The following is a 25,472-nucleotide window of genomic DNA, read 5'->3' on the forward strand; positions in this document are numbered from 1 at the left end:
TGCTGAGCAGACCCTTTCTATCAGCCTCTCCTCATACGTCATGTTTTCCAACCCCTTCATCACCCTGGCAGCCCTCCACTGGACTCATTCCAACACATCATTGTCTTTCTTCTACAGGGAAGCCCCAAACTGGACACAGCACTCTGGATCTGGTCTCAGCAGTGTTCAAACAGAAGGGAAGGCTCACTTCCCTGAACCTACTTGCTACACTTGTGCTACCACTGCCCAGGATGCTGATGGCCTTCACTGCAAAGACACACGACGTGCTCACGTTTAATTCACTGTCCACACGGACCTGCAGGTCCTTTTGTGCAAGCTGCTCTCCTCCCAACTTTGTCCCAGTCTGTACTGGTACATGCTGTTATTTTAGTACAGGTGCAGGAATTTGTAGTTGCCTGTGTTGAACTTGACGAAGTTCCTGTCAGCCCACTTCTCCAGCCAGCAAGGTCCCTCCTCAATAAAGGCATTAAACAACAATGGTCTCACCATCAATCCCAAAAGGCTGGCAGCTAACTCTGTACTGCTGATCATAGGCTTTTCAGCTAACGGTCTAAGGAATTCTCCATCCACTGTATCACCTAGCAGTGTGCTCAGGTGGCCAAGAAGGCCAACAGCATCCTGGCCTGTATAAGAAGCAGTGTGGCCAGCAGGTCGAGGGAAGTGATTGTGCCCCTGTACTCGGCTCTGGCGAGGCCGCACCTCGAGTACTGTGTTCAGTTTTGGGCCCCTCGCTACAGGAAGGACATGGACGTGCTCGAGCGAGTCCAGAGAAGGGCGACCAAGCTGGTGAGGGGTCTGGAGAACAAGTCTTACGAGGAGCGGCTGAGGGAGCTGGGCTTGTTCAGCCTGGAGAAGAGGAGGCTCAGGGGCGACCTCATCGCTCTCTACAGTTACCTGAAAGGAGGCTGTAGAGAGGTGGGGGTTGGTCTGTTCTCCTATGTGCCTGGTGACAGGACGAGGGGGAATGGGCGAAAGTTGCGAAAGGGGAGTTTTAGGTTGGATGTTAGGAAGTACTTCTTTACCGAAAGGGTTATTAAGCATTGGAACGGGCTGCCCAGGGAGGTGGTGGAGTCACCATCCCTGGAGGTCTTCAAAAGACGTTTAGATGTAGAGCTTAGCGATATGGTTTAGTGGAGTACTTAGTGTTAGGTCGGAGGTTGGACTCGATGATCTTGAGGTCTCTTCCAACCTAGAAATCTGTGATACTGTGATACTGTGTGATCTACTCATCCAGTCTCTCTCTCTCTAGTTAGCTGAGCAGACGCTATAGGAGACTGTACCAGAGACCCTGCTAAAGTCACAGTATCCACTTTTCCCCCTTGCCCAGAGAGACAGTCATCTCATCATAGAAGGCAAAGAGGCAGATGTGGAAAAGGTACGAGCTACTGCAGCTTATCCTGTAAACAACCTGACCCTTAAAGCTGAGGGGATAATATAGCATAAGGGAATACACAAAATAACCATAACAACAAAAAAACTGCTATATAGTCGTAACTCTATGGCTTATCAAGCAAATGGTTAGCGCAGAGAGTGATCATTTTAGATACAATTCTGCTAGGTTTGCTTCCAAAATCTGCGTGATACACATCTTCAGTGTAGGTTGGTAGCAAACCAGAAATTCCTGCACATCTGAATTTTATGACCTGGTTCTTAGTAAAGAAGATTAAACATGGTATGGGACAGGAGAGGCCAAAGCCCACAAGGAACAGCAGCTTTTAAGGTGTCCTTTGTGAAAATAAGGAATGCTCCCCTGAGAATGCCCCCACCACAGGCCTTCAATTATGTGGATGGCATATTAAGGCATGGCGATGAAATGGACATTAGAAAATAACGCCTATACCAAGCCAAGATCAGCACTCGATGGGTTTCTTCACAAGAAACTTAGGCCTAGAGCTCCTGCACATATCCCTGTGCCTATGCTCAGGCCAGGTTAGGGCACACAGCAGGCTTTCTGCCTTGGCTGAGAGGCATCTTCAACACCACCGTGGCCCTTTATGTGACTCACATGAGGAGAGCGGAGCAGCCTGGCCGTACATCTGTCTGTGTGCCGCGCTGCGAAGTGAAGCTGTGTGAGGACAGCTCCAGCCACAACGCCCTGTTCTGCTGCCCCTCAAAAGGCACCTCCAGCACAGCCTGCAACCAGCCCCTGTACACATCCAGCACCAAACTGCCAGGAAAGCACCTTCTCCTCCTTGAACTGAATCTGCATTGCCCCACTCTTAGTGGTCTCAGCAATGAAATCCCATAGGACTAAAGGATCAGCAACCAGAAGCTGGACTGTCACCAGACAGAAGAGCCCAGAAGACATCTCTCTTACAGTCACTGCGTGAGAAAATAAGGAGCATTGTCCAGCTCAGAGGGCTGAGTCTCAGACCACTGCCAGGGTTAAGGATCCAGTTACTGTACGATTAAACCAGATACTATCAATGAGAGTGAGACTGACTTTAAATAGCTCACCAAAACTAAACATAGGACAGCAAAGTGTCTGAAGTAGCAAGTAGGACTCAAGGCCATTCTCAGACAAAGTCTCAGATTAGCATTCAAGTAATATTAGAATTCAGTAAATGACAGAATAGACTATGAGAAAGTCAAGAGGCAGAAAGAAGAGAAAGCAAAATAAAAAAGTATCAGGCTCTGCTTAAGGTATGAATTAAGCAGTGTCTTATAGCTCGGTAGAGGAGTTACTAAGCAAATTTTTAATCAGAAAGAGCTCTCTAAAGTAAGTTCATGACCTACTCATTCCTTTTCACTTTTTAGAGTTAATGTGTTTAACTAAAATCAAAATTGAAGAACTGACAAAATGCCCAGTTAAAATAAAACTTACAGGCACAGATGAAGGTTTGACGTCAACTCCTTAAATTGAGTCAACGCATTCATGTGTGATTTTTGTTTGTTTGTTTTTAGGAACTTGGGAATCTGTACTGATTTGAGATTAGAAGAAAACAAACCTCTCTCAGAAATTCATTGAACACGATGTATTTACTGAAACCATACTCCAGCTGCAAACACATACAGGTTTCCCCATTTAGTAAAGCAACTACCAAGTACACCGTTTCTACCTTATGCAGTTTTGTGGGTTTGTTTTTAATTTTTAAGTGTTCTATATAAACATCATATAAACTTTTATTAGTGTGTAAGGTGAAGAAAAAGGTTTATTTTCAGATTGTACTGTTAGGTTAAAAGACATCAAAATCTTAGGAAAGCCTCATACTTACGCTGGTAGTTGCACATGAAGCAGGCTTGTGCTGCAATCATCCACTCAGCTCTAGTCTCACAGAAGATAGCAATGTTGGTCTTTGGTTGCTGACCCAACACTGCTAAGCCATTTCCAAAATTAACAGCTTTAACATATACATCTTCATATGAAAGCCAGGTGTATTTGCCAAGGATGACCTAATAAGGATAATAAATTCAATTTAGAAAACAAAAAGCCTTAGCATATGTCCTACTTCATCTTTATCCACATGAATAAGTCACAGATGTTTGAAGTAAAAGTTGTTTGAATTATAACACCAGTTTATTCAATATAATGAATAATGTTCTTCGCCAAGATTACAGGGGCTGTGGAAGTTCCAACACAAATACTGCGACACCTCTATGCACGTCACCACCTTTGTTGCTGTTTTCACAATAGGAGAACACCCTATTCCCACTGTGTCCTACGCAGATATGATACTTAGGTGTTAATCTGATGAAAAACTCCAAGGAAACTGGAATTCAGAAAGCACTGGATCAATGGATTCTCGGTCAGAAATTGTGAAATTCCCTTCCCTTTGTTTGTTCTGAAACTAATGTCGGGGGAAGAGTAATCTTCTTGCCGTTTTTTACTGCTAAACAAAAGTGGGACAGCAGACTGGACAGGAAATTACTGGCAAATATCAGCACTGAAAAGCCATGTGGAAAAAGTTAAGCAATCTCATTTTTCTTCATCACGGGAAAGCTGTTGCACAGGAAAATTGGATATGAATTTACAGTTCACTATCTAACAGGTTTCTGTGCGTACACTTGCACCTTACGGTACCATTTTCTCAAAGAGCGACATGTTATTTTGAGGATATCCTAGAAATTTTCACATACAGATGCACTACAAAATGGTTTGCACTGAAAATTCAAAGTCTAAATGATTATACCTTACCCGTCTAGTTATACAAGCACCCTGACAATTTTGAAACATATCATTTTCATTGGTCAATTATTTCAGACCTTTCCTTTCACTACAATGCATTAATAAAAAAAGACAACAACAAAAAAAACTTCTCCCTCATCACCCTGTTCTGTTTTCCAGATTTAATTTTTCAAATTTAACTAAATTTTGAAGTTGTAGGCTATAAAATCTAACTTTTCTGACATCTCTAATAAGGCTGTATTTCCAAACTTCCTAACAAAATGGATTTGAAAATCTCTCTCAAATTTTAATAGAACAGAAAAATAAATTCTAATAGAATTCTTTTATCAAAACACTTTTCCACACTGCTGATGTTTACCTGTGAATAACTGAGTTGTACTCACTACAGCCTTGTTGCATATTGTCCATTAACATACATGTTCTGCAAGACAATGCTTTCTTAACTCATGATAGGCATAGAGGAAGATGCTTAGAAATTTCACAAGTATTTTCATTAGAAAATATTTATCAAAATGGGAAAACAATATTTGCCATCAACTGCAATACTCAGCGATTCCGCCAAAAAATAGACACATCTCACATGGATTATCTGCTCAGGATTTCCTGTCTTATTTACAGGAAGTTTGCTTCACTGGCAAGCAGGCTGTTCAAGAGCCCAAAACCTTAAGGTCACTGCCAATTCCTCTGCTGTACCTGGTAGAGAACCACAGCAGAGATGCTGCCTGGTCACACGCAACACCACGGGCAGTGCCTGGGTACCGGCACCGACTCGCTGGTCGGATGCCAAGGAGGACCTAGGACTTCATCTGGTTGACACACTAAGGTAGTTCTGGTGTGGAAATATTTTAATGTTTCCAAAAAAAAATATTGCACATTTTCCAGTCCATTAAAACTTCAGTTATTTCAAATTCTTATTTCAATTTGGGGCATTTTTCCCCCAGACTCAGTATTTTTGACAGACTTGCAAATTCTCGATAAAACTCTTCAGTTTCCACCACCTTACACCACTTACAGAATGGTATCAGAAGGCCTTACTGCTGCTTTCCTTTCTTAAGGCATTAAACAATCCACAGAAAGGGCCTAACACATTGGAAGCTACATTTCTGAAGAACACTGATGTGTGGCCTCTTCCGATCAGGCTATGTTGACGTCTACCTTTGCTGCTGCTTTCCACGTATTGAAATTCTCATGTCCTCTATCCCCTCCCTATTACATATTCATATACTGCCTCTGTCCGTATGCCCCTTTCTTTTGGGCATCCCTATACGCTTCCTTTGAGGAATATACAGCAGGTTTTGGTTTCTCTCACCCTTATGTTTGAGTACTGGTCTCCAAATGCATCTCTCTTCTTGGCCCTTCCCTCAGCAGCTTTTCACAAATATTTTTTCCATGTACAGTTTGTACTGTAAACAGCTGTTAAGACTGATGGTAAGCACCATAATCTTTTGAGTGTTCACACACATGCTTTATTTTACAACTTTCAGAACTTCTTCCTGCTTGGTAACTACTTACACATGTAAAGAAAATAACGGTCCAAGAGTTTGCAAGAGAAGGGCCCAAGAAGCCAACATTATTTGTAACTGATTAAACAGACATACAAAACCAAGCATTAAATCAGAAGCAACAGAACCTCTGAATGTTTTCTTAGAAATAGCATATTAATAGAAAAATACTGCCCTCTAGTGCACTCAGTTTTTAAACGCACTTAGTTGCAAGTTATTAAAATATTTAAATTATATACTTCAGTGCACTGGACAATATTATTAAATATCAGTACTGTGTTAATATTTGGAAAGCTGTCAAACTATTAAAGAATAAGTTATTGCTACAAGATTAACATTTTTTTAACCTGGACTTTAGGGCAACTGTATTCACATCCTTAGTATGAAAGTATCATAAAATGTTCTCAAAGAAACAGCAGGTGCATAGAGAGTCACAAAGCTACCCAACCTCAGTCACCACTCACAATCTTCTGAAGAGTAGCTTATAAGGCTCAAAGAATCTCAGCTACAATTTGAAATCCACTAATCCCAAGTTAAACATATTTCCTTGTAGAAAAATGTATTAAAAATGCAAAAAGAGGTTCTTTGCAATGTCTACTTTTGGCCTTATTTTACATGAAAACATGGATTGCTACTGAACAATTCTAGGGGAAAAAAAAACACCCTGAAGTATTATTTACATAAGAGCACCCTATGTTTTTCATCATCATCAACTACCCTTGTGCTGCTCAACGACTTGTCATGGCAAGAACCTTCTTGCAGCCCCACAGCAGATTTCAATACCAGCTAACCTTAGCACCATTTCTTACGAGGAACAATGTTGCTACCTTGCTGCTCATCTCCCTCTTTCCAGATTTTTTATGAAAGTGTTAAAGAGCACAGATTTTATATTATGAAACTCCTGCCACCATAAGCACCAGATAACTACCCTCATGCTTTATTTCCTGCCTTTGTTTGCACTGACTAGACCAGGACAAGGCTATGAAACTGCAGGCTCTTTAACCTCTTTGGTGACGCTCTTTGCAAACATTTTGTGGACACCAAAGTACACCACCTCAACTGGACCACTCCTGCTCACGTGCCTACTGTTTCAAAAGAGCCTGGCAGGTTTTAGAAGCATCCCTTTCCTCTACCAAAATCATGTCTTCTTTTCGACATTGTGTCTTATTTACTATGTTTCCACTAATGCTGCTCTTCATTACTAATCCTTTTCAAAAAAAAAAAAGCAACAAACTAAAGTAAACAAATGAAAAAAGACACCTCCAGAAAACTATGAAAATAGAGCAGAAATCTACAAGCAAAGCAAAATCCACATACCAACATATATGAAATCAAGCACATGACAACGAAACCTGTAGCTAAGGTCATACAAAATAATTAACCAACAGAATAAAGTTCATCTATAGGCATCAAAAAAAAAATTTAAACTTATAAACTCCACACTTCTTTCTCAAATTCTTACATCTTAACTCAAGGATTTTATCCTGACTTGAATACATACTTTATGAAATTAATAGTAGGTTATTTCATCCCAACATTAAAACATTTTTTATGAAATTTATATTAGGTATGCTGTCAAATCTTTGTATTAAAGGACATCATAGAAGGAAACAGAAACATTGACTACATAGGAAAATTTATTTTCTTCTGCGCGCTTTGCATTTAATGTTTTTGTTGTTTTTTTAGTTAATGTCTATGAATTTCTGATTTTTTGGCCAGTAAAAAGGAATAACTCTTACAAACAAGATCACAAAAATTCAAGAAATTACGGATTATCACAGATACCATTGCTCTCAGAAGATATTACAGTAGTACATGATCTTAAAGATGTTAAATATCTAGCTTTAAATAATTTTTGCTAGTGCGAGTTACTAAGTGTGAATACGCTTAGTTTTTCTAAGAATCAGAAGCTCACTTTCAGGGGATATTTATTTACCCAAATAATTTCTCATTAATTAGGCTAATCTAACTGTGCAATTTGCACATCAGAAAGACACCTTCTAATAGATTATGCAATTCAGTACACAGATCCATGATCTACATTGAGATCTGCCACTGGCTTGCAGATGACCTCAGAAAAATGTATCAGTCATTCCCACCACTCCGTTCAATTTCTGGAATGAAATAAATAAATAACAAGTTTTGCAACTCCTGTAAGATATACAAATTATATGCATTACACATAAGAATTAAGAACTGTCATGTACCTTTTCAAAAACCTGCACCAAATAAACCTTAGACTTTGCCTTCACTAAAGGGAACCAAGCAATAACAAAGATATATGGTATGAAAGAGAAAATTCAAAGGAAAAGAACCCTAACGTTCAGAAGCAAAGGCACCTTGTGAAATCTTCATGTTTACTCACTTGCTAAAACATGCTATGAGATATTAAGAAACACTGTATTCCTAACGGAAAAATAAAATTTTAAAAAGTACAGTTACATGATAATGCCACAACCTGGAACAGCATACCGCTAGGGCGAGCATGGTAACCGACCATAATGAACTGTTGTGTCAAGCTTAGATAGAATTACCTAGCTTAAGTAATTTCTGAGCCTAAAAACAAGTAATTTAAGTAGGTCAACATCAACATTCTTCAACTTTCCACTATTCGGAATGAATTGCTTGCATAATGGGAAAGGCTAAAACTCCTAAGTTCTTAAGTCTTGTGCTACTAATTATATTTGAAGAACAGAGCACAGATCACCCGCAGCCAAAGTTCTGATCTGTGCGCAGAAGCCCAGTTTGCACAACACAAACTTCTGTTTCTTTACAGGGCAATGAAGTAAGAAAACATGCATCAAACCAGACCGTAGGTTAAACAGCATTTACCTCATAGTTAATTTTAACTCTAATGACTGAGAGGAAGTTTCACTAACAAAGCTTCTGTAAAGATTTTAAACATAACTAAATTTTGCCAGGCATTGAGATATAAACCAAATTCTACTTTAAGCATTAATCTCCTATATCAGAATTAAAATTAGCATTGTTTAAAGAATCCTTTATTATATAATTTTTTCTTCTACAGGAAAACTAATCTGAACCAAGAATTGTCTTAAGAGCATGTAGTTAACTTCTAATACAGAAGCAAAGAACTTGAACACTTATTTGCACATATATGTATATCCTGTTTACAGTACCTTGACTTGCTTCTTCAGGCAAAACCGTATTTTTAAATGCCTCTGAACAAACATGAATCAGCAACCAACAACACAGGCCTGAACTTAAAAGCCTACAAAAACCTCAGTCCCTCCAAACAACAAAGTTTTATACTGAAATTGCATCTCCCTCCCCACACTATGATTACAGATTAGCAGAGGAGTAGTTGGGTAAAACTGTAAATGCTTAATTTATAATTAAGTTCACTGAAAAGGCACATCTGAGTATAAAGCATCTACTAATTTTCTCTACTATATCTAATATAGTTCAGAATAATACAAAGGGAAACCTTTTTTATTCACCTAAAATAAAAACTTTAAAGCCTCTTACATCATCTGCTAAATCCTTTTTTAAAAAAATAAACACATTTGTGCTTTTTTTTTTGGCTGAGACTATAACAAAGGATACCTACTCAAGAATGCAAAAAGAAGTTTTAGATTTATTTTATGGGAATTATATAACTTAATTCTTTCCACAACTACATAATCTAAGCAGAGAAACTTTCTTTTTTCACACAATTTGCTTTGCTGGGCTAGAACTGTTGCAACAGAAAACAAACACTTTGAAAAAAGATCTTGAAGGCAGACAGCAAAAACTCACCTTTTTAAAAACCTTTCCTGACGGTTGGATTTCATCTTCCTCTTTCAGGATTTCACGTGTTCCCAAGAGCTTTTTGTCCTTAAATTTCGTTTTAGCATACTTAAAAACCTTGTCGAGTGTATCACACCCAGGATATAAAACTGAAGCTAAGCAATGTAGACTGTTAACAGACCTGTACGGACCCCCAGGTCTGTTATTCACAGGTTTAGCTTTAACCTGCTTGGCTTTTGCTATAGCCTGCCTTGATCCTGAAAATATGTACCATGGAATGTACGTTACAACCGAGTACACCAAGATTATAAAGTTTATAAACTGCAGAAGAATGGGGTTGATGTTATGCTTCAGCTTCATTTTGGCGGCCTCTGAAGGTTACAAGGGAGAGTCTGACAACATGGATCAATCAGACAGGGATCCAAAAAGACCTGGGGGGGGGGAAAGAAAAAAAAAAAAAGAAAAATTTAGCAGTAAACTCTACATACATTGGGGGGATGGGGGGTATTTTCAGACATGTTATTACAATCCACATCAGAAGTAGGCCTTTTTATGCAGAAATCAGGCTAAAAGTCTTAATCGTTAACACAAACATCACAAGACACCCATAGAAGAGGAAACATTTCCATTCCCATTTAACAGACTGCAGTACTGATTAGTATTTTTGTTTTGATACTGTACAACACAAATACAGAATTGTTAAGGAATTCAAGGACTTGGGGTTTTAATTAAATTACACACATAATCACATAACATTTTGAGATAAATATAGACCATTCACATCTTCAAAAGATTCTCTCCAATCACACCAGAACTCCTATATGCCTATCTTAACTAGCGATCTGCATGTCCTTCAACTGTAGACAATCAACCTCCATACAAGCCCTAAAAAAAAAAAATAATAATAATGCTACCATTCTATGAATGGGAACCCTACTCACTAAGTATGTTCAAATGCCTTCCAAGCATCATGCAGATTGGGACACCTACCTAAGAATCTTCAATTCCTAGGGACTTTCCATTAGTTGCAAGATTTCAGACTTACTACTTGCATGCAATCAACACTTTTTTTTTTTGAAATGTAAATAAACATGATAATAAATTACATAATAGTTCATAAATTTTGGAAAATGGTTTTTAAAAAATTCCCCCAAATCCTAGCAACCACAGTATGAAGAGATTGTGCAACTTTTTCCAGTGTCCTTAACAATACCAGTACCACTTTTACTTTCTTTTTTACTATCATTTATCACATCTAACAAACATGATGATTCAACTTCCTAATGTGTTCTACTGCGGAGGAAATAAATTATCTAAACAAAAGATCCACACAATCAAAAAAATAATTAAAATCATTATGGGAAATCGGGGCCAATTGTCATAATGGCTGAAGATGAATTTCTGCAACAGTGAATGAGCTACCAGTTACAAAAGTAATTGTTTTGCACATAAAAGCGAAACAAACAGTCTGACTATAAATACATTTAATTTAGTTAACTGTTCAAAGGTATTGATACAACTACATTAAGTGCAATAACATAAATCAAAAAACTAATACTGATGTATATGTAAGATGCACAAATTTGTTTGTTTTTTCCCTAAATGAAGTTTTCATTCATAAAATACAATGCCAATACCGTATCATTTCTGGTGATGTCTTACAACATTCACTGAGTTTGAAAACGCTAAAAAAAGAAAAAATAATGCTTATCTATGATTCAGTAATGGAAAGAAAACTTGCTTCATTATGAATCTTAGATTTGTAGGTCCTTTTTTAAAGGAATCAATCCAATATCCTCCATTCGTAGGATAGGATTAATTCTATCTACCTTTCTCTAAATTAATTTCTTAGAATGCCAGCAAAAATACTTCAATGTCAACTTCTTCCCTAACAAGCTACTGTAACCTCACCACTAACACTTCTTCACTGTAGGCAGTACAGCACCCAGACAATATATACTTAAAGCACGGGAGCTCTTCATAGTAGAGACTTAAGGGATCAAGCAGCAGCAGGGCAAAGGGATTTAAAACCAAAAATGGAACAATGCGTATATTTTAATTTTCAGATCAAAGGAAAACCAAGTGATGACATAAAAAAACACTTAAGTAGGCTAAAGGGCAAATTCAGTAATCGTTTGAAGAGACTTATGTTCTTAGGCCGTCACTGAAGGATACTTAATGGAAATAATCATGTGCCAGCCAATAAGCTACTGCAGTCCAGAAAAATTATGTTGCTGTTGATGGCAGCATAGAATGTGATGTTTTAAAGCAGAATCCAGAGTTCACCAGACAAACGTTCACCCGTTTTACAGAAAGGTATGCATCATACTATAAACTTGACTGGCCCAACTCAGGGAAAGGAAGAGAAGACATGTTTTTTCTTTTCTCCTTATAAAGCTGGAGAAGTTCTTTGTGTCTACAAAGTAGAAAAAGAGTTTAACCACCGTGACAAGCAAAAATGAAAACAACTGACTTAATACCTTTTGGACAATTCTTCTCCAAGGAAATTCCCTGACAAATAAACAGGCCTGTCCCAAAACATTCCCAGTAGGTTTCATAACTTTTAGGGAAGCACTGAGACCTTCTAGAATAAGAGCTTTCCATTTAGTTTTGCACATCTTCCAACAGCTTTATTCCTGCCTCAGAATGAGAAAGGTAACTTTTTCCACTCTTTCTGGGGAAAAAATAAATAAATACACCAAGGTCTGATCTTAAGATCTCTTTTCTGACTTAACTGAAGCCTTGCACACAAAAAAAAATTGGAAATTATTTCTTTGAATTGCAAGTCATAAATTGTGCTAACCTGCTATTTCATAAAGGCTGCACTGCAACCAAAGGTCTGAGGAATGCTCCAGCAGAGCAGGTGAAGACGAACTACTTGGGAATGTCACTCTGGTTCGGAAAAATCAAGCGTCCAGCACAGAAACCAGCTCTAGAACTCAATTCTGATAAACCTTCATTACCCTAAGTTGCTAATTATTGCATTTTCTCCTTCATTAAGTTGAGGCTATTACAAGTAACTTATTTCAAACAGATTCTTTTAAAAATTAACCCTTGTGAAAAAGTATTTTTCCACTCCAAATATTTTTTTTTTATAGATAGTATCTTTTGCAAATACGGTTTCTTGCCCCATGGGCCAAGTAAGACTCAATTTTCCTCTCTTTATAATATTCTAAGATTTGTTTGAAGATATCCTTGAAGTTACAACTTGCGGTCAATCTATTATTACACCTACTTTTGATCATAAAGAGAGGGTAAGTAAACCCAACATTTGGGCGTAGGGAATGGAAGGCAGAGAAGAATGGAATCCTAAATAGTTTTAGTAAGTATTGGCTAGTTTATTTCATTGTAACAAAGTGCCTTTATAATACCTGAGTTTTGTTCTTGGGTAACTCCCATTTAGTCACTGACAAATAAAAATACAAGATACACGTGAAAACATCTTTAAGTTAGTGGTCCACTCTGCAGAGTAGCTGTAAACATTCAGGTTCTTGAATAACATGCATGCATTCTGGTTTCATGCAACAGTGTTGGGGGGTTTGAGGCATCGGTTTTCAAGCCCTGACCAGTGATACAAGAAAAGCTGGCAGATTAAATCCTGGAGGAAAGAGCTGCTAATTTATGCAAAAGCACTTTTACAGAAAAGGTGTGGAAGCAAATGTTTCTGCACATGCATAACAGCTGTTCTAGTTTTATGTAATTCTATTTCACAAAGCAGTCACCAAATAGCAGAGTAAGGCCATGTTTTGTTTTCTGTTTTTTTTCCTGTTATTGTTGGTTTTGTTTTTTTTCCAACAGCAAGGAGAAAAGGCAACTTGCACACTCATTGAAGAGTTTGGGGCAGTAAACCGGCAGTGCTCAAGACTGATCCTGCTTAATGCATAATCAGTGATTTGGCCTGATATACTTCTTACACTAATACTGTTACACCCTTCAGTTTTAGGAGCAAACTTTTGCTAAATGAAAGATAAAATCCTTACAGGAATGTGTTTACTAATTGACCTGCTTACAGTAATTACACTACAATAAAATCATGAATTAACAAGAAAAGGAAACCTTATGCAACTTCTCATTGTGGCAGGTACAGGTACAACAGCTGATACAAGGTGCTCCCGTCTCAGTTTACTCAACAGGTGCTGTCACAGGCAACTGCAAAATCTAAAAATGGAAAATCCCAATTAAATATGGCAATTGCAAAACACATCCTCTGCTCTTTCACTTGGCTTTTGTAATAAGTAAGTAAGTAAATCTAAGCTATATCCAAGTTAAAACCTGTTACAACACCCAGAAGACAGTCATGGTTCGTAGTCAAGCACGGTATATTCAGGGTAGCTAGAACTGTCAGATTTGGCAGCCTGCGCCACTTGTCTCCCTGACAAACTCCAGCTCTCTGGTGCCTCTCACTGTAACACTGATTCCACCATTTTGAGTGGGAAAAAAATATACCTGTCCTTGTATAACTATGTATAAAATACATTTCAGCATTAGTAATAAATATTCCTGGAAGATTACATAAAACAGCAATCATCCCATGCATTGACTTTGCTCTACTATACATCAAGGCTTTATTATTTATCAACCTTTGTGGAAACGAGTCACACCTAAAAACCTGTGCCGGCAATTCACATTTAAATACACGGCAAATGGAAACACTTCCCATTACTTATTATTTACAAAGCTATTCATTTCTCAGGCAGCTAATCTTTTCCAGAAGACAGTTTGGTGGGCAGACTAGTTGGTGCTTGAGGTAAGCTCCCAAGGTGCTCCCACCCAACTCCGGCAATTCCTCGACTTACGCCGTTTCCCATGACCAAACCCACACCCCAGGGTTCCAAGATCCCCACTCAAGAACACTTCAGTCAATGTTTTAATGTCACAGGAGCACACACAAAATTTCTCACAGCAGTGAATCTAATCTCACAGACAGAAACTGATTTGTTAATATTCACAGAAAGGATAAAAAAGGGTTTGCGACAGGGTTTGGCTTTACTGGACAAAATACCGGAGTATCTGCATGTATTGTCTGACACCTTGGTTAAAAAACTAACTCAAGACAATATAACAAAGCACATAATACAGAACTTAAGCTGCATTAGAAGTCAGCCTCTGCTAGTTTCCATCTGGACTTTACTAGCATTCAGCAAGCGCACTTTTTATTTTTACAAAAAGTTCTAACAGAAATTACAATTACTCATTTATAAATATTAATGCACTTGTCTGTGCAGAAGAAAATGAAATACGCAAAAGTAGCTAGCAGCCTCTATTTCACCAGGAAATTCCCTTCAATATGAAGCGAGATATATCCTGAGGTAATGAATGTTGTCAGGAAAAAAAATTGTAACATATACCAATGTGAGTGGAATATCCATTTTGCAAGATAACTTTAAGACAGTGATATTTGAAACAGATGTTCCTCACAGCTACAGCAAGAGTGTTTTCGCACATTTCTTAAGAGGAAACGGAGAGGATGGAAATCCCTGAGAGCCCCAAAGCAGGGTAGAAGGGAAGAGCTGGGTCCTGAGAAGTGCTGGTGCCCCGCACTCCTGCCCCTTCCTGAGCAGCCCCACCTGGCCCCACAGGGCTTGCCAAGCCAAAGGCCTTTCATTGAACCATTAGGGTTGGAAAAGACCTCCAAGATCATCTGGTCCAACCATCACACTACCACCAATGTCACTCACTAAACCATGTCCCTAAGCACCATGTCCAACCTTTCGTTGAACACCGCCAGGGACAGTGACGCCACCACCTCCCTGGGCAACCCGTTCCAATGCCTGATTGTTCCTTCTGAGAAGGAATGTCTCCTCATTTCCAACATAAACCTCGTTGGCACAACTTGGACTCCAGTCCTATCACTAGTTACCTGTGAGAAGAGGCTGACCCCCAGCTCCCCACAGCTTCCTTTCCAGGTACCTGTAGAGAGCAGTAAGGTCTGACCTGAGCCTCCTCTTCCCCAGATTAAACATCCCCAGTTCCCTCAGCTGCTCAAAGGATGGTGCAGCCGTGCCAGCCTCACCACTACTCTGATCTCCCGAGGCTTCGCTGCCCTTACCACCGTGCGCGTTGTGGCCTGCGCCTGGTTCGGCAGGAAGGGCTGTAGCGGGAGAGCAGAGCTGACACTACAACTTTCTCTTAGAAAGACATGGGATTTATATAGCAAGTGTGGGGAATAACCATGCTCCACGAGCACATCCAGGCTGATTTTAAACTACCTCGCTCAGGCATCCCTGTTGCCTTCAGCTCTGCCGCCTGCCTCTCGCACAAGCGCAGGCAAATACCCCAATTCTCACAACTTCCAGCGGCTCTGCCTGGCACTACGAACACGAGCAGGCAGATTCCCCAAGCCACCTAAACACTCCCAGGAAGGCTCAAACATACACAAATCCACAACAACTTCCACTCCTGCTGGCAGCACAGGCAGGACATAGGACTCATTTGGGCCCAAACAGAGGCCGCAGAAGACACGCCAGCCATGGCCTGGGATGAAGCAGCTCCCAGGAAAAGCGTCCAACAGGCTGCTGGGGCAGCCAAGGTTGCTCATGAGGGTAGGGTTCTGATGCGGCTCAAGCAGATTTAACGCTGGGCTGCTAATGAAAACAGACCGTTTGTTTGCAAAATCCAGCTCTCTGCCTCCATTGTACCGACACACTAGCGCCTGTGTGGCCAGGAACGAGTCAGATTAGCTTGCTGATCCAGTTTAAACCTTCTCATCAGTGCAGAAGGGTGGATTTTCCTTTGTATCAACTTTGATGCTTACTTGAGCCTAGGGTGAGTCACTGCAGGAACCTAAGTCAACGGAAAATTAATACTGCAGAAAAAGTTAATTCAGGAGCAATACTTGAACAGGCACTCCTAAAGCTACTGTTACCTAAGATGCATTCATAACCTTTGAAGATATTAAAAACAGCTGATAAAAACAACTACACTGTAGTTGTGCATCTTAGGAATGTTCCTATTCAAAACATTTTAAAGCTAATTATTTCATGGATCGACAAATATATCTTCTACTAATAAGAGGAATTAAAAACAGGTAACAACTGTTGTCAGCAAACACAAAAGGACTCCCCAGAAAGTTGCCGACACTGCTACTCCTACTACAGAGGAAAAGCAGAGGTGTAAACACACTTACCCAAAACCATTCAACCAAGTAATGGCTAACCCAGGAACACAACCAGTGCTGCAACTACATCTCTGACTCCTTTTTCCTCCCACTACATAATATTGCTTCATAGGAAAAAAGTGTCTTATTCATTTCAGACACTTTTGATTCATCATATATTGTCAACACATTGGTTCTATCCCTTCTCATAAGCAGTTATTACAGCATTTAAGAGATGTATTTAACACCACGCAAAACTAATGCTTTCACTTCTGTGTCAGAGAAAAATAAATTTAATGGGCAGTGTACCTTACTACTGCTGAAGATCTCAAAGTAACTTTGGTATCTGCACGTTAGCTGCCAGAAAGAGACACAAATACCCATTTCCCAAGTACACTATTAGATTTTTAAAACACTATGAATTATACATGGAGGAGCAGTTAAACAAAGACACCAATATCACTACACATACAGTATGGAAAAATCCTGTGTAAAAATAAAATGGAAGCTTCATCGTTATTCCCAACCTTTGGCTACTGGAGAAGTAGAAATTCAGTTATCACTGCTGATTTATCATTCTCCAAACTTCCATCATTTTGCAGTCACTTAAAACAATCGTCCTAAGTACTTCCACTGGGAGGCAGACTCTGCTTTCAATCTGAATGGAAGGGAACAACCAGAATGGTGTGATGTGCCATTTTCTACTACAAAATACAGCCTCCGATCAGTCCTCTTATTTATGGGAAATCTGAAACAGGCTTGGTTCTTTAAAAATCAAAATAGAAATAGATGTTCTGTTGCCGTATATAAAATCTGGCTGCATGCTGCATTCTAGTCATTTGTCAGATCAGGACAAAAATCTAACCTAACAATACCAGAAATTTTTAGCCATTTTTAGCATGCACAAAAACATTTTCACTTACTTTTAGATTAATTACTTTACTATAGTGTGACAGTAAAAATGATTACCCATTATCCTATATTCCTTTTAAAAAATATCAGTGGCCAGCTCCAAAATCTGGTAAGAACATGTATTTATGTTAGATCTTTGCCTTCTTTCTCTAATACTTCTTTTCTTTGATGGGCTTCTGTTAGGGATAACCTTAATGCAGAATGTCTTCAGAGAGCAAGCAGTAGATGAATACACTTAGCCAAGCAACAAAGCAATACAGAGACACCAAATTGATGTTACAGGTTTCTGAAGAAAAAGTAAAGGATTTACTCCAAGCCTTTAAAGGAGTTCCTCGCAAGAAAAATATCAGCCAGTGGAACAATACTTTCAAGAGGAATTTCACAATACACTTTAAAGGAATAAGGATATCCGCAGCACGATTAAAGCCATCCAACTGATACAGGGGCACGTTTCACCACTTCATTTGAAAGGCTGAGCTGCTGACTTTTCAATACACTTCCTCTTCTAAGGAAGGCTCCGACCGCTTGCTGGATTTTCTTGTTTGTAACACCATGGTGTCCATTCATCTACAAGGACTTGCTACCAAAAAATGTAATGAATTTGTTCCCACGAACAGCTGCTTTCCTCCCCCTCACTGTCTGCTGCGGTGTCTGCATCTCCAGGGCAGGAGGAATCCCTCTCCCCTGGCCAGCAGGCCTCGCTGGAAGGCACAAGTCCCCAGGGGGGTCCACCACCTTCTTGCCTTCAGGTTTCAGACTACATCTTGTAGCAGTCCGTCTCAACACAGAGAACCCTGAGCCACTGGGCAGGAAGGCAAACGGCACGTTTTTGAGCTGTCAAGTCATTTGGAAAATGACAGCCGCAGGACAACACTTGCACAAGACTCTGTGGGGACTCGATGCCTCACGAAGTGAACCTCTCCGCAAGGGCCAGGCAAGGTGTATCAGAAGCGGTATTCATCCCAGAAACTATATAAATGCAGAGCATAATCCGTGGAGCTTTCTCTGAGCATGAATAGAAAGTGCAAAATGCAATTCACTCATCCTAAATTCTGTGAGTATGAAATGTTCAAGCACACTTTTTGCAGACTGACTTTTATCCCAAGGTACAAATCTATTCTCAACACCAGTCTTCTGTTTACTAGATTGCTTACATTTCTATCTGTGAAATCCCATCTCCAAAACACAAGTTTATAGATGATTACCCTTGGCTCCCAAGCTGTGTTTTTACAGAAATACTTTAAGATTATAAGGCTGGCTACCCCAGCAGGACACCTCAGCTGGTCCCGTTCTGCCCTCCGTCCCCCTGTGCCCCGTCCCCAGGTATCGACGCAGCAGTCAGCACTTCCCCTGCACTCGGAAGGCATGTGGAGAGGACACGGGGGAGCTGCACAGAAGCTTCAAGTACAAAAGAACTCGCAGGCTGCTTTGCAAGGCGATTTCCCTTGGCTACTCTGGCTTTCTAGGGACAGCGGGGAAAATCTGACATTTATTCAGGTAAGATATGAGGATGCCTAACCTGCTCATTTGAGATACCACCCTATTTTCTAACCCTAGAAGTAAGAGGACATCAGGACAACCCTTCTCCTCAGCTGCACCAGAATGACTATCATTTCCTCTCTTTTTATAATCCCCTCTTGCTTTTTTGTAAGCAAAGCCAGGCAGGATCAGGGATGAACATGCCTGACGATTCGACAACATGAAACAAAAGCACAACAGGGACTCATTACATTAGAGGGAGTTTTATTCCAGGCAAAGAAGCATTAAGAGCGTGATCCTCAGCTCCTGCTCCTCATGTGTCACCCTTAAAAGCAGAACTTACAAACCCAGGTGTTGAAAATGAGAGGATAACATCTAGCACCCAGTGATGCGGACTGGAGGGGATAAAGAGGAGGAGGAGGTAATTACCTGCTCACAGGAGATAATTCAAGTCATTAGTTCGGAATTGGTATACAAATGCTATGTAGGTAAATAGTTTTTGGCAGAAAGGAATCCTGTTCTTCTATTCAGGGAAAACAAACACACCCTCAGACTCTGATTACATAAACAAGACCAAAATATTCAAGTACCTGGCTGTGTGGAGTCTTCACTATTTTTAAAACAAGAACATTGACTTTGTTAAAAAGAAAAGTGCCATTGTACTAACAGCACTTGTAGGAATTTTGTGAATATGCTCAGTCAAAATTATTTTGCCTGTGTTATACAGATGGTCAAATTAGATTAACACAAGTTGACAATTAGAAATCCAGAATAAACTATTAAACATTTCTAGGATATAAGAACAGAAATAAAGTTTGTGGCTCATGAAGCAGCTAAAATACACTTCAAACAAAGACATAACTACATCCTTCACTAAAAAAAAAAAATCCCCAGAAGAATCATGAAAGATGAAGCTAATTATGTAATTAAAATATATACAAATTCAACCATCAAACTCTTAGACTCTTATCATAGGTACAGAAACATCTATCAATGCACCGAAAGCTGGAAAGATCTCCCTTCTTTCATAAACTGGGCCTGTGAATGCACAACGCAGGATGTGAGCAGAATTTTTTTCCTTTTTGATAAAACTTTTTTTAATTGGTAAATGACCGATTTTTGAAAACAAAAGCTGCCACAAGCACCTCCATGACCATCTAACTTCAGCTCCCGAACAAAAGGCCTGAGGCCACCTTCCACCTCCCACTAGCAGCCTTGGTCAGGCGACACCTCCGACACCTCCGTGGCCGGGATGCTCAAACCCTGGTTCACAGCACTGCTACGCTTGGTCGGGAAGCAGATTTGTACTGTTCACAAAAGTCTGGGACATTACAAGGTTAAGTTATTTATGCAGATTGTAAGAGAACTAGACGAAAATCTCCATAAGCATCTTTCTCTACAAGAACAAAAAAACTACACAGTTATCACCACTGCAAAACATTTTCTATGTATCTCAAACTGCCCATTAGGAAAACGATTTCTCTAGTCACAGCATACCTAAAACAATACAATGGAGCAATACTTCATCAGAACAATCGAAGATGCAGCTATGAATAAATGACAAACCCTGGTGGCAGAGCTTCCCAAGCAGTTTGTGAACTTAGGGCTGCAGAACAGCTCTAACTCGCATTTTACCACACGCAACCAAGCTCCCTGCCCCAGCACTGCAGGGACTTCTGCCTCCTTCCTACGCCTGCTGCCTTACTGTCTCCTCTTCGGCACTCACCATACAAATCCTGACAAAACCTGGAAACAAAAGCAGCAGACACATTGCACATCTGGGAATATACCCACTCAAACCCTCCCACAAAGCCTTCGCAACCTCCAGCTTCTCCCTGTTCCCTTCTGCCTCTCTCATGCACCGATATACTTAAAACACAGATTATAGACATCTTCTTTACCAAATATAAATTACACACATCTAGCTTTTAAGAACTCACCATGCATGCTCCACTTTCCAACTTTTTTGTAGGTTCTCAGAGCACAAGCCCATAAATTTTGATTTTTGTAGCAGCTTGGTGAAACAACTGCAGACCATGCTGCACTGCTTCACAGAATATATTCTTAAAACTTGGGTTTGTAGAAATCACACCATATGTTTGATCCAACAAGCCTTATGCCATCACGCACTCAGACGCATGCTACTGTACTAACTGCTCTGAAGTCTGCCTGAGAAGCAAAGAAACCAAACAAAACCTCCCTCTGGACACCGAGGTTTCTCGCAGGTCTCTCAATAGCCAACATGAACAAACACGGCAAGTTCTACTCCCTGTTCCGGGGAGCAGGAAGGCAGAAAACTTTTTCCTCTAAAGATGCAGAAGAGCTGTTGCTAGCGCTATTGTGTGCTATATTAATCTCCATCAAGTCACTTCTACTCTTTATCATCTCTTTTCCCCTTCCGGGTCTTACCCTGGTTTCATCTATTAGACACAAGCATTCAGGGGGAGCATGGTATTTACACGGTGCCCAGAAGAAACAAAACACTCGGTTTCTAGTTTTCAAGTGAAATGGGAAAATGCTTGCAGTTTGTTACTGCTGCTTTCGACTATAAACAGTGAAAATCTGCAATCCCGTAACTTTTGATAAACCTTGCTATCTTTCCTGCTTTTTAGGAAACTGATAAAACTGAAAAGTCAGTTTGTCCCACATGAGATACTGTAATTAACCAGCATGTCTTTGTAATTAACAACGCTCACAAGCACTGAAACATGACTTCCCGACACACGTGTTGACAAATTGCCACCTCCTCCCGTGGGATTACCGACACCCAGCCAGTACTCTGACTTCCCGCGAGCTATAGCCTCGCTTAAGGAACAAGAGGACACGTGTGAGGGTGATTCCTTCCCAAGCACCAATGAAGATTGCTGCAAAACAGTTTTGAATTTTGATCATTTTTCCCTAACTGATTTAGAAGCTAATGCAGCATGAGACTTGAGCTTTCTTCAGAGATCTCAATTTCTGTTTCACCTGTAGTTCTGGATTTAATAACAGTCATTTGGGAAGTATGATTGACATATGACCTGTCCAGGTGATTTCCTCCAACAGCCTCAAAGTTGTCAGATCCCAAACGGTTCCCCAAAGCAGAGTACTAAAACCCTCAAGAGCCCTCCAGGCCTTAGTACAGTGCAAACCACGATGTAGATCAGGATCTCGGGATGAAGAGCAGTTCTTTCAACTCTAACTGCAAAATTAAACAAATAAAACTTTGCCATTTGAGAGCTTCTTAAGATAGCCTTAAGTGCTTGCTATATTCCTCCGCGTACGATAAATAAACCTGCACTGCCAGACTGCACGAAGCCCTAAATAAGCTGGCTCAGAAACTTCCACGAGGACGCCTCTGCGGGCAGAAGCTAACCAGGACCACAGGGTAGCCCAGGTGGGAAGGGGCCTCTGGTGGTCTCCGGTTCAACCCCCAGCTGAAAGCAGGGTCACCCACGAGATCCGACCTGCTTTCTGAGGGCTTTATCCAGCTGCATCTTGAACATCTCCAAGGAAGAAGACTGCACAACCTCTCTGGGCAGCGAGTCAGCTGCTCGACCGGCCTCACTGAAAAACGCCCTATACACAAACCTTTCCTATTTCAGTTCATGCTGCAGCCTCCTGGCCTGGTTCTGCTCTCCCCAAAATCTCCCCACGGGTACCAGCAGGCCCCTGCAGGCCCCCCTCATCTCCAGGCTCAGCAGGGCCGGGTCCTGCCACCTCTCCTCGCACCTCAGAGGGCCCCGACGCCCCTCCACCACCCCAATTTATCAACACGCGCCTCGTCCCGGGCGCAGCCCAAGGGGCATCAGTGCTCTGGACGTGGCCAACAAGTTGCTGAGCAGAGGGGGACACTCGCTGCCCTTGTCTCGTTCACGTTAACACGGGGCAACGAGGGGCTGCTCCCCGCCAGGCAGCCCGCTCCTCGACACGTCTAAAGGGTGAATTTGCTCAGTAACCTGCAGTACACGAAATGGACGGAAATCGAAGCCAAGTCTTCTTAGTGTTAATACACCTTACTTAGTGGTACTAAGTCGCATCTTAGGGCCATATTCAGATGGCCTAAATTCCACATAAATCCTTCTGCCTCCCATTTCTTATTAGCTGGCTTTCAGGCAGCTCCCCATTCAGCATCTTACGTAAATTCTCTGAACTGCTCTCCAAAAACACCTCAATTTCTCCACTGACTGGGAAAGGGGGGCTTGAGTTACTCTTCCAAACAATTCAGGATTTAATTCTTCGCGGTCCCTCCTGGAAATCTATTCCTTATCTGGATCTCCCTGAACAAGGAAGCTCTATTTCTCCACAGTCCTCTCATTTTGTCCTAAGCCACATGTGTTGCTTTGTTTCAGGTGTCTTGACGACTCTGATAAAAGTTTGGTCTTCAATATGATTATGGCTCAAATTATTCACTGGTCTGCTGAAAGGAGGAATAAAAGCCCTAGACCAGCACTAAATGTGTTCTGAGGGATCAGTGGCTTAGACACTCACCAGCTCAGAAAGCACACGCACAGAGCTTCCCGCCAGGCAGGAAGGTTCTCCTTCTAGTTCTTCAAAGAGTATTGGCTTTCCAGTGAGTACCGTTATGCTATTTTTTTATTTTTTTTTTAGGATTCAGGCTGAGCCAGATCCCTGGATTTGAGAAGTTACTTCTCACGGCGTTATGGTTTTCTAATAGCGTCCTAAGTTGAGAAGTTACACACACCAGCGTGCTCATCCCACCACGCTCTACTCAAGCGGTTTTATGTAATTAGGATCCTCCACACGCAGAGACGGAGGAAGGAGACGGGAAGTGCCCACCACCACCGCTGAGAAGAGGAACCGGGACTGACACGCCACTGTCCTGGCAGCTCGTCTCATCAGCACAAGCTCAGCACGTGGGCAGTGCTCGGGACCCCCCTGCGGCAAAGCCACGGCACTCCAGATGCCCCAGCAGGTCACCCCCTGCCCACAGCTCCAGGCCAGCTCTGCCTCAATACACAGCACGCCAACAAGGCGCACGATTGTGAAGCGTCCAGTATCTGCTCACGTCTTTGTTTTGTTGAGGCTGACGGTTTATTCTTTTCACAATTACTTTGGGCAGAGTGGGATGCTTGGAGACAACACAGCCTTCAGAACAAAGTGACAGCTCACTGCGGATCACACAGGCTATTTTAACACAGATTTGGTAGGTTTGCCACTCTACGAGGGACAGTTTCCATGAGTAAGAAGCTGGCTTCCCTGCGCAGCCAACAGGGAGCGGGTCCGCACGCAGTGAAGTTGCAATGTCTCAGATACCTTGAGCACAGGGCCCAGCAGACCCCCCAGATTTACTCAGGTTTGCCAGCCAGCCAACACCAAGCACAACGAAGCACGAAGCCCGGCCCTGCTTCCAGGGACTCCAACAACAAACACCAGGACAACTCGACAAAGGTGAGCCCTTCCGTCACAGCGCTCAGCTCCATCCGTTCCCGAGGCACAAACGCCCCGGACAACGAGAGCTGCCAGCCTTACCAACGCCTCTCCGGACTTCGCAGCCCGGGCAAAACCAACGACGCTCCCGCAGCAGCGCACATGGCCACACGCGCCAGGTCTCGTGGCTGCACCCACACCGCTGTCGCCTTCCCCTCGGGAGGCAACCGGGGCAGGACGAAGCACCCACAGTTTCCGACCACTGCTTTTTACCCCAGAAAGACGTGATGTGGCACAGGGACTTCTTAAATTACTTACGGACGACTACCCGCGGCTTTGCTCTTCTTCCACAAATTCCGGATCGATAACCACGCCATCACTTTTAAAGTTGGAGAGTTAACCCATTTAAATATGCGAATTTCATGCTCGGTGCCAGCAAGACCATTTTATAGGCCAGAAAAGCAGTACGTTAAAAATAAAGTTGTTTTTTTTTTTTTTTATCATACCATCGTTACGTGCCATAAAAAACCCGCATTTTCCCTTTCTTCACCTACCGGTCGCTACGCACAACCCCATACCCACCACACACAAGCCGGGTGCCGTCGGGGGGTTATCTGCAGAAAGTTACGGACGCCACAAAACGCAGCGGTGCCGGCGGCAGCGCCCACGCAGCCCTTAACCCCGGCCCTCCTCTCCCTCCCGGCCGCCTCCGCCCTGCGCACGGAGCCCCCAGCCCGGGGCCCGTCCCTCGGCGCGGCCACGCTGGCATGGCACGGCCCGGCCCGGCCCGGCCCGGCCCGGCCCCGCCGCACGCCCCGCACTCACCGCCCCGCAGCGCGCCCCCGCCGCCCCGCTGCGCGCCCCCGCGGCCCGGCTCGGCTCAGCCCCGGCGCGGCCGCCGGGCGCGCTCATTCCGTATGCGGCACGGCGCCCTCCCATTGGCTGCCGGCCGGTGGCGCGCGGGGCCGGGCTGCGGAGCGGGGAGGGAGGGAGGGGGGAGAGCGGCGCTGGGGTTACTACAGGTCAGCCGCGGCGCGGAGAGGGGCGGGGCACCGACACTGCGCCTGCGCGGCGCGTTCCCGCCTCCCTGAGGCGCTGAGGGGAGGGGGGCGGCGCCGCACAAAGGGTGCCCCTCGCACAGCGGCAGCGCCTGGAGCGCGTTTTGGTCTGGGGGGCTCCAGGTTCCCATTTAGCAGTAACTGAAATCCTTCTGTCAGTATTGGCTCGTTCGGATCCT

The 25,472-nt window shown here is 42.2% G+C and overlaps 1 protein-coding gene across 5 annotated transcripts in view; it reads right to left on the bottom strand.

The window, feature by feature from the left end:
- ACSL3 (acyl-CoA synthetase long chain family member 3) overlaps positions 1 to 25,216 on the bottom strand; it is a 47,549-nt gene extending 22,333 nt beyond the window's left edge. For 2 of the 5 annotated variants that reach the window (XR_014588258.1, XM_083848982.1), the window contains exons 1-4: positions 25,061 to 25,216; positions 13,435 to 13,536; positions 9,388 to 9,809; positions 3,216 to 3,393 (exon numbers count right to left, since the gene is read on the bottom strand). Coding sequence is in view for 4 of the 5 variants with exons in the window: in XM_083848982.1 (XP_083705108.1) it covers positions 3,216 to 3,393; positions 9,388 to 9,738 (529 nt within the window). In the remaining variant the exon portion in view is untranslated. The other 3 variants (XM_083848984.1, XM_083848985.1, XM_083848983.1) reach the window with 3 other exon arrangements.
- Between the last annotated feature and the right edge of the window lie 256 nt (positions 25,217 to 25,472).

Source organism: Anser anser (assembly GCF_964211835.1).
Source record: "Anser anser genome assembly, chromosome: 9".
NCBI lineage: Eukaryota > Metazoa > Chordata > Aves > Anseriformes > Anatidae > Anser > Anser anser.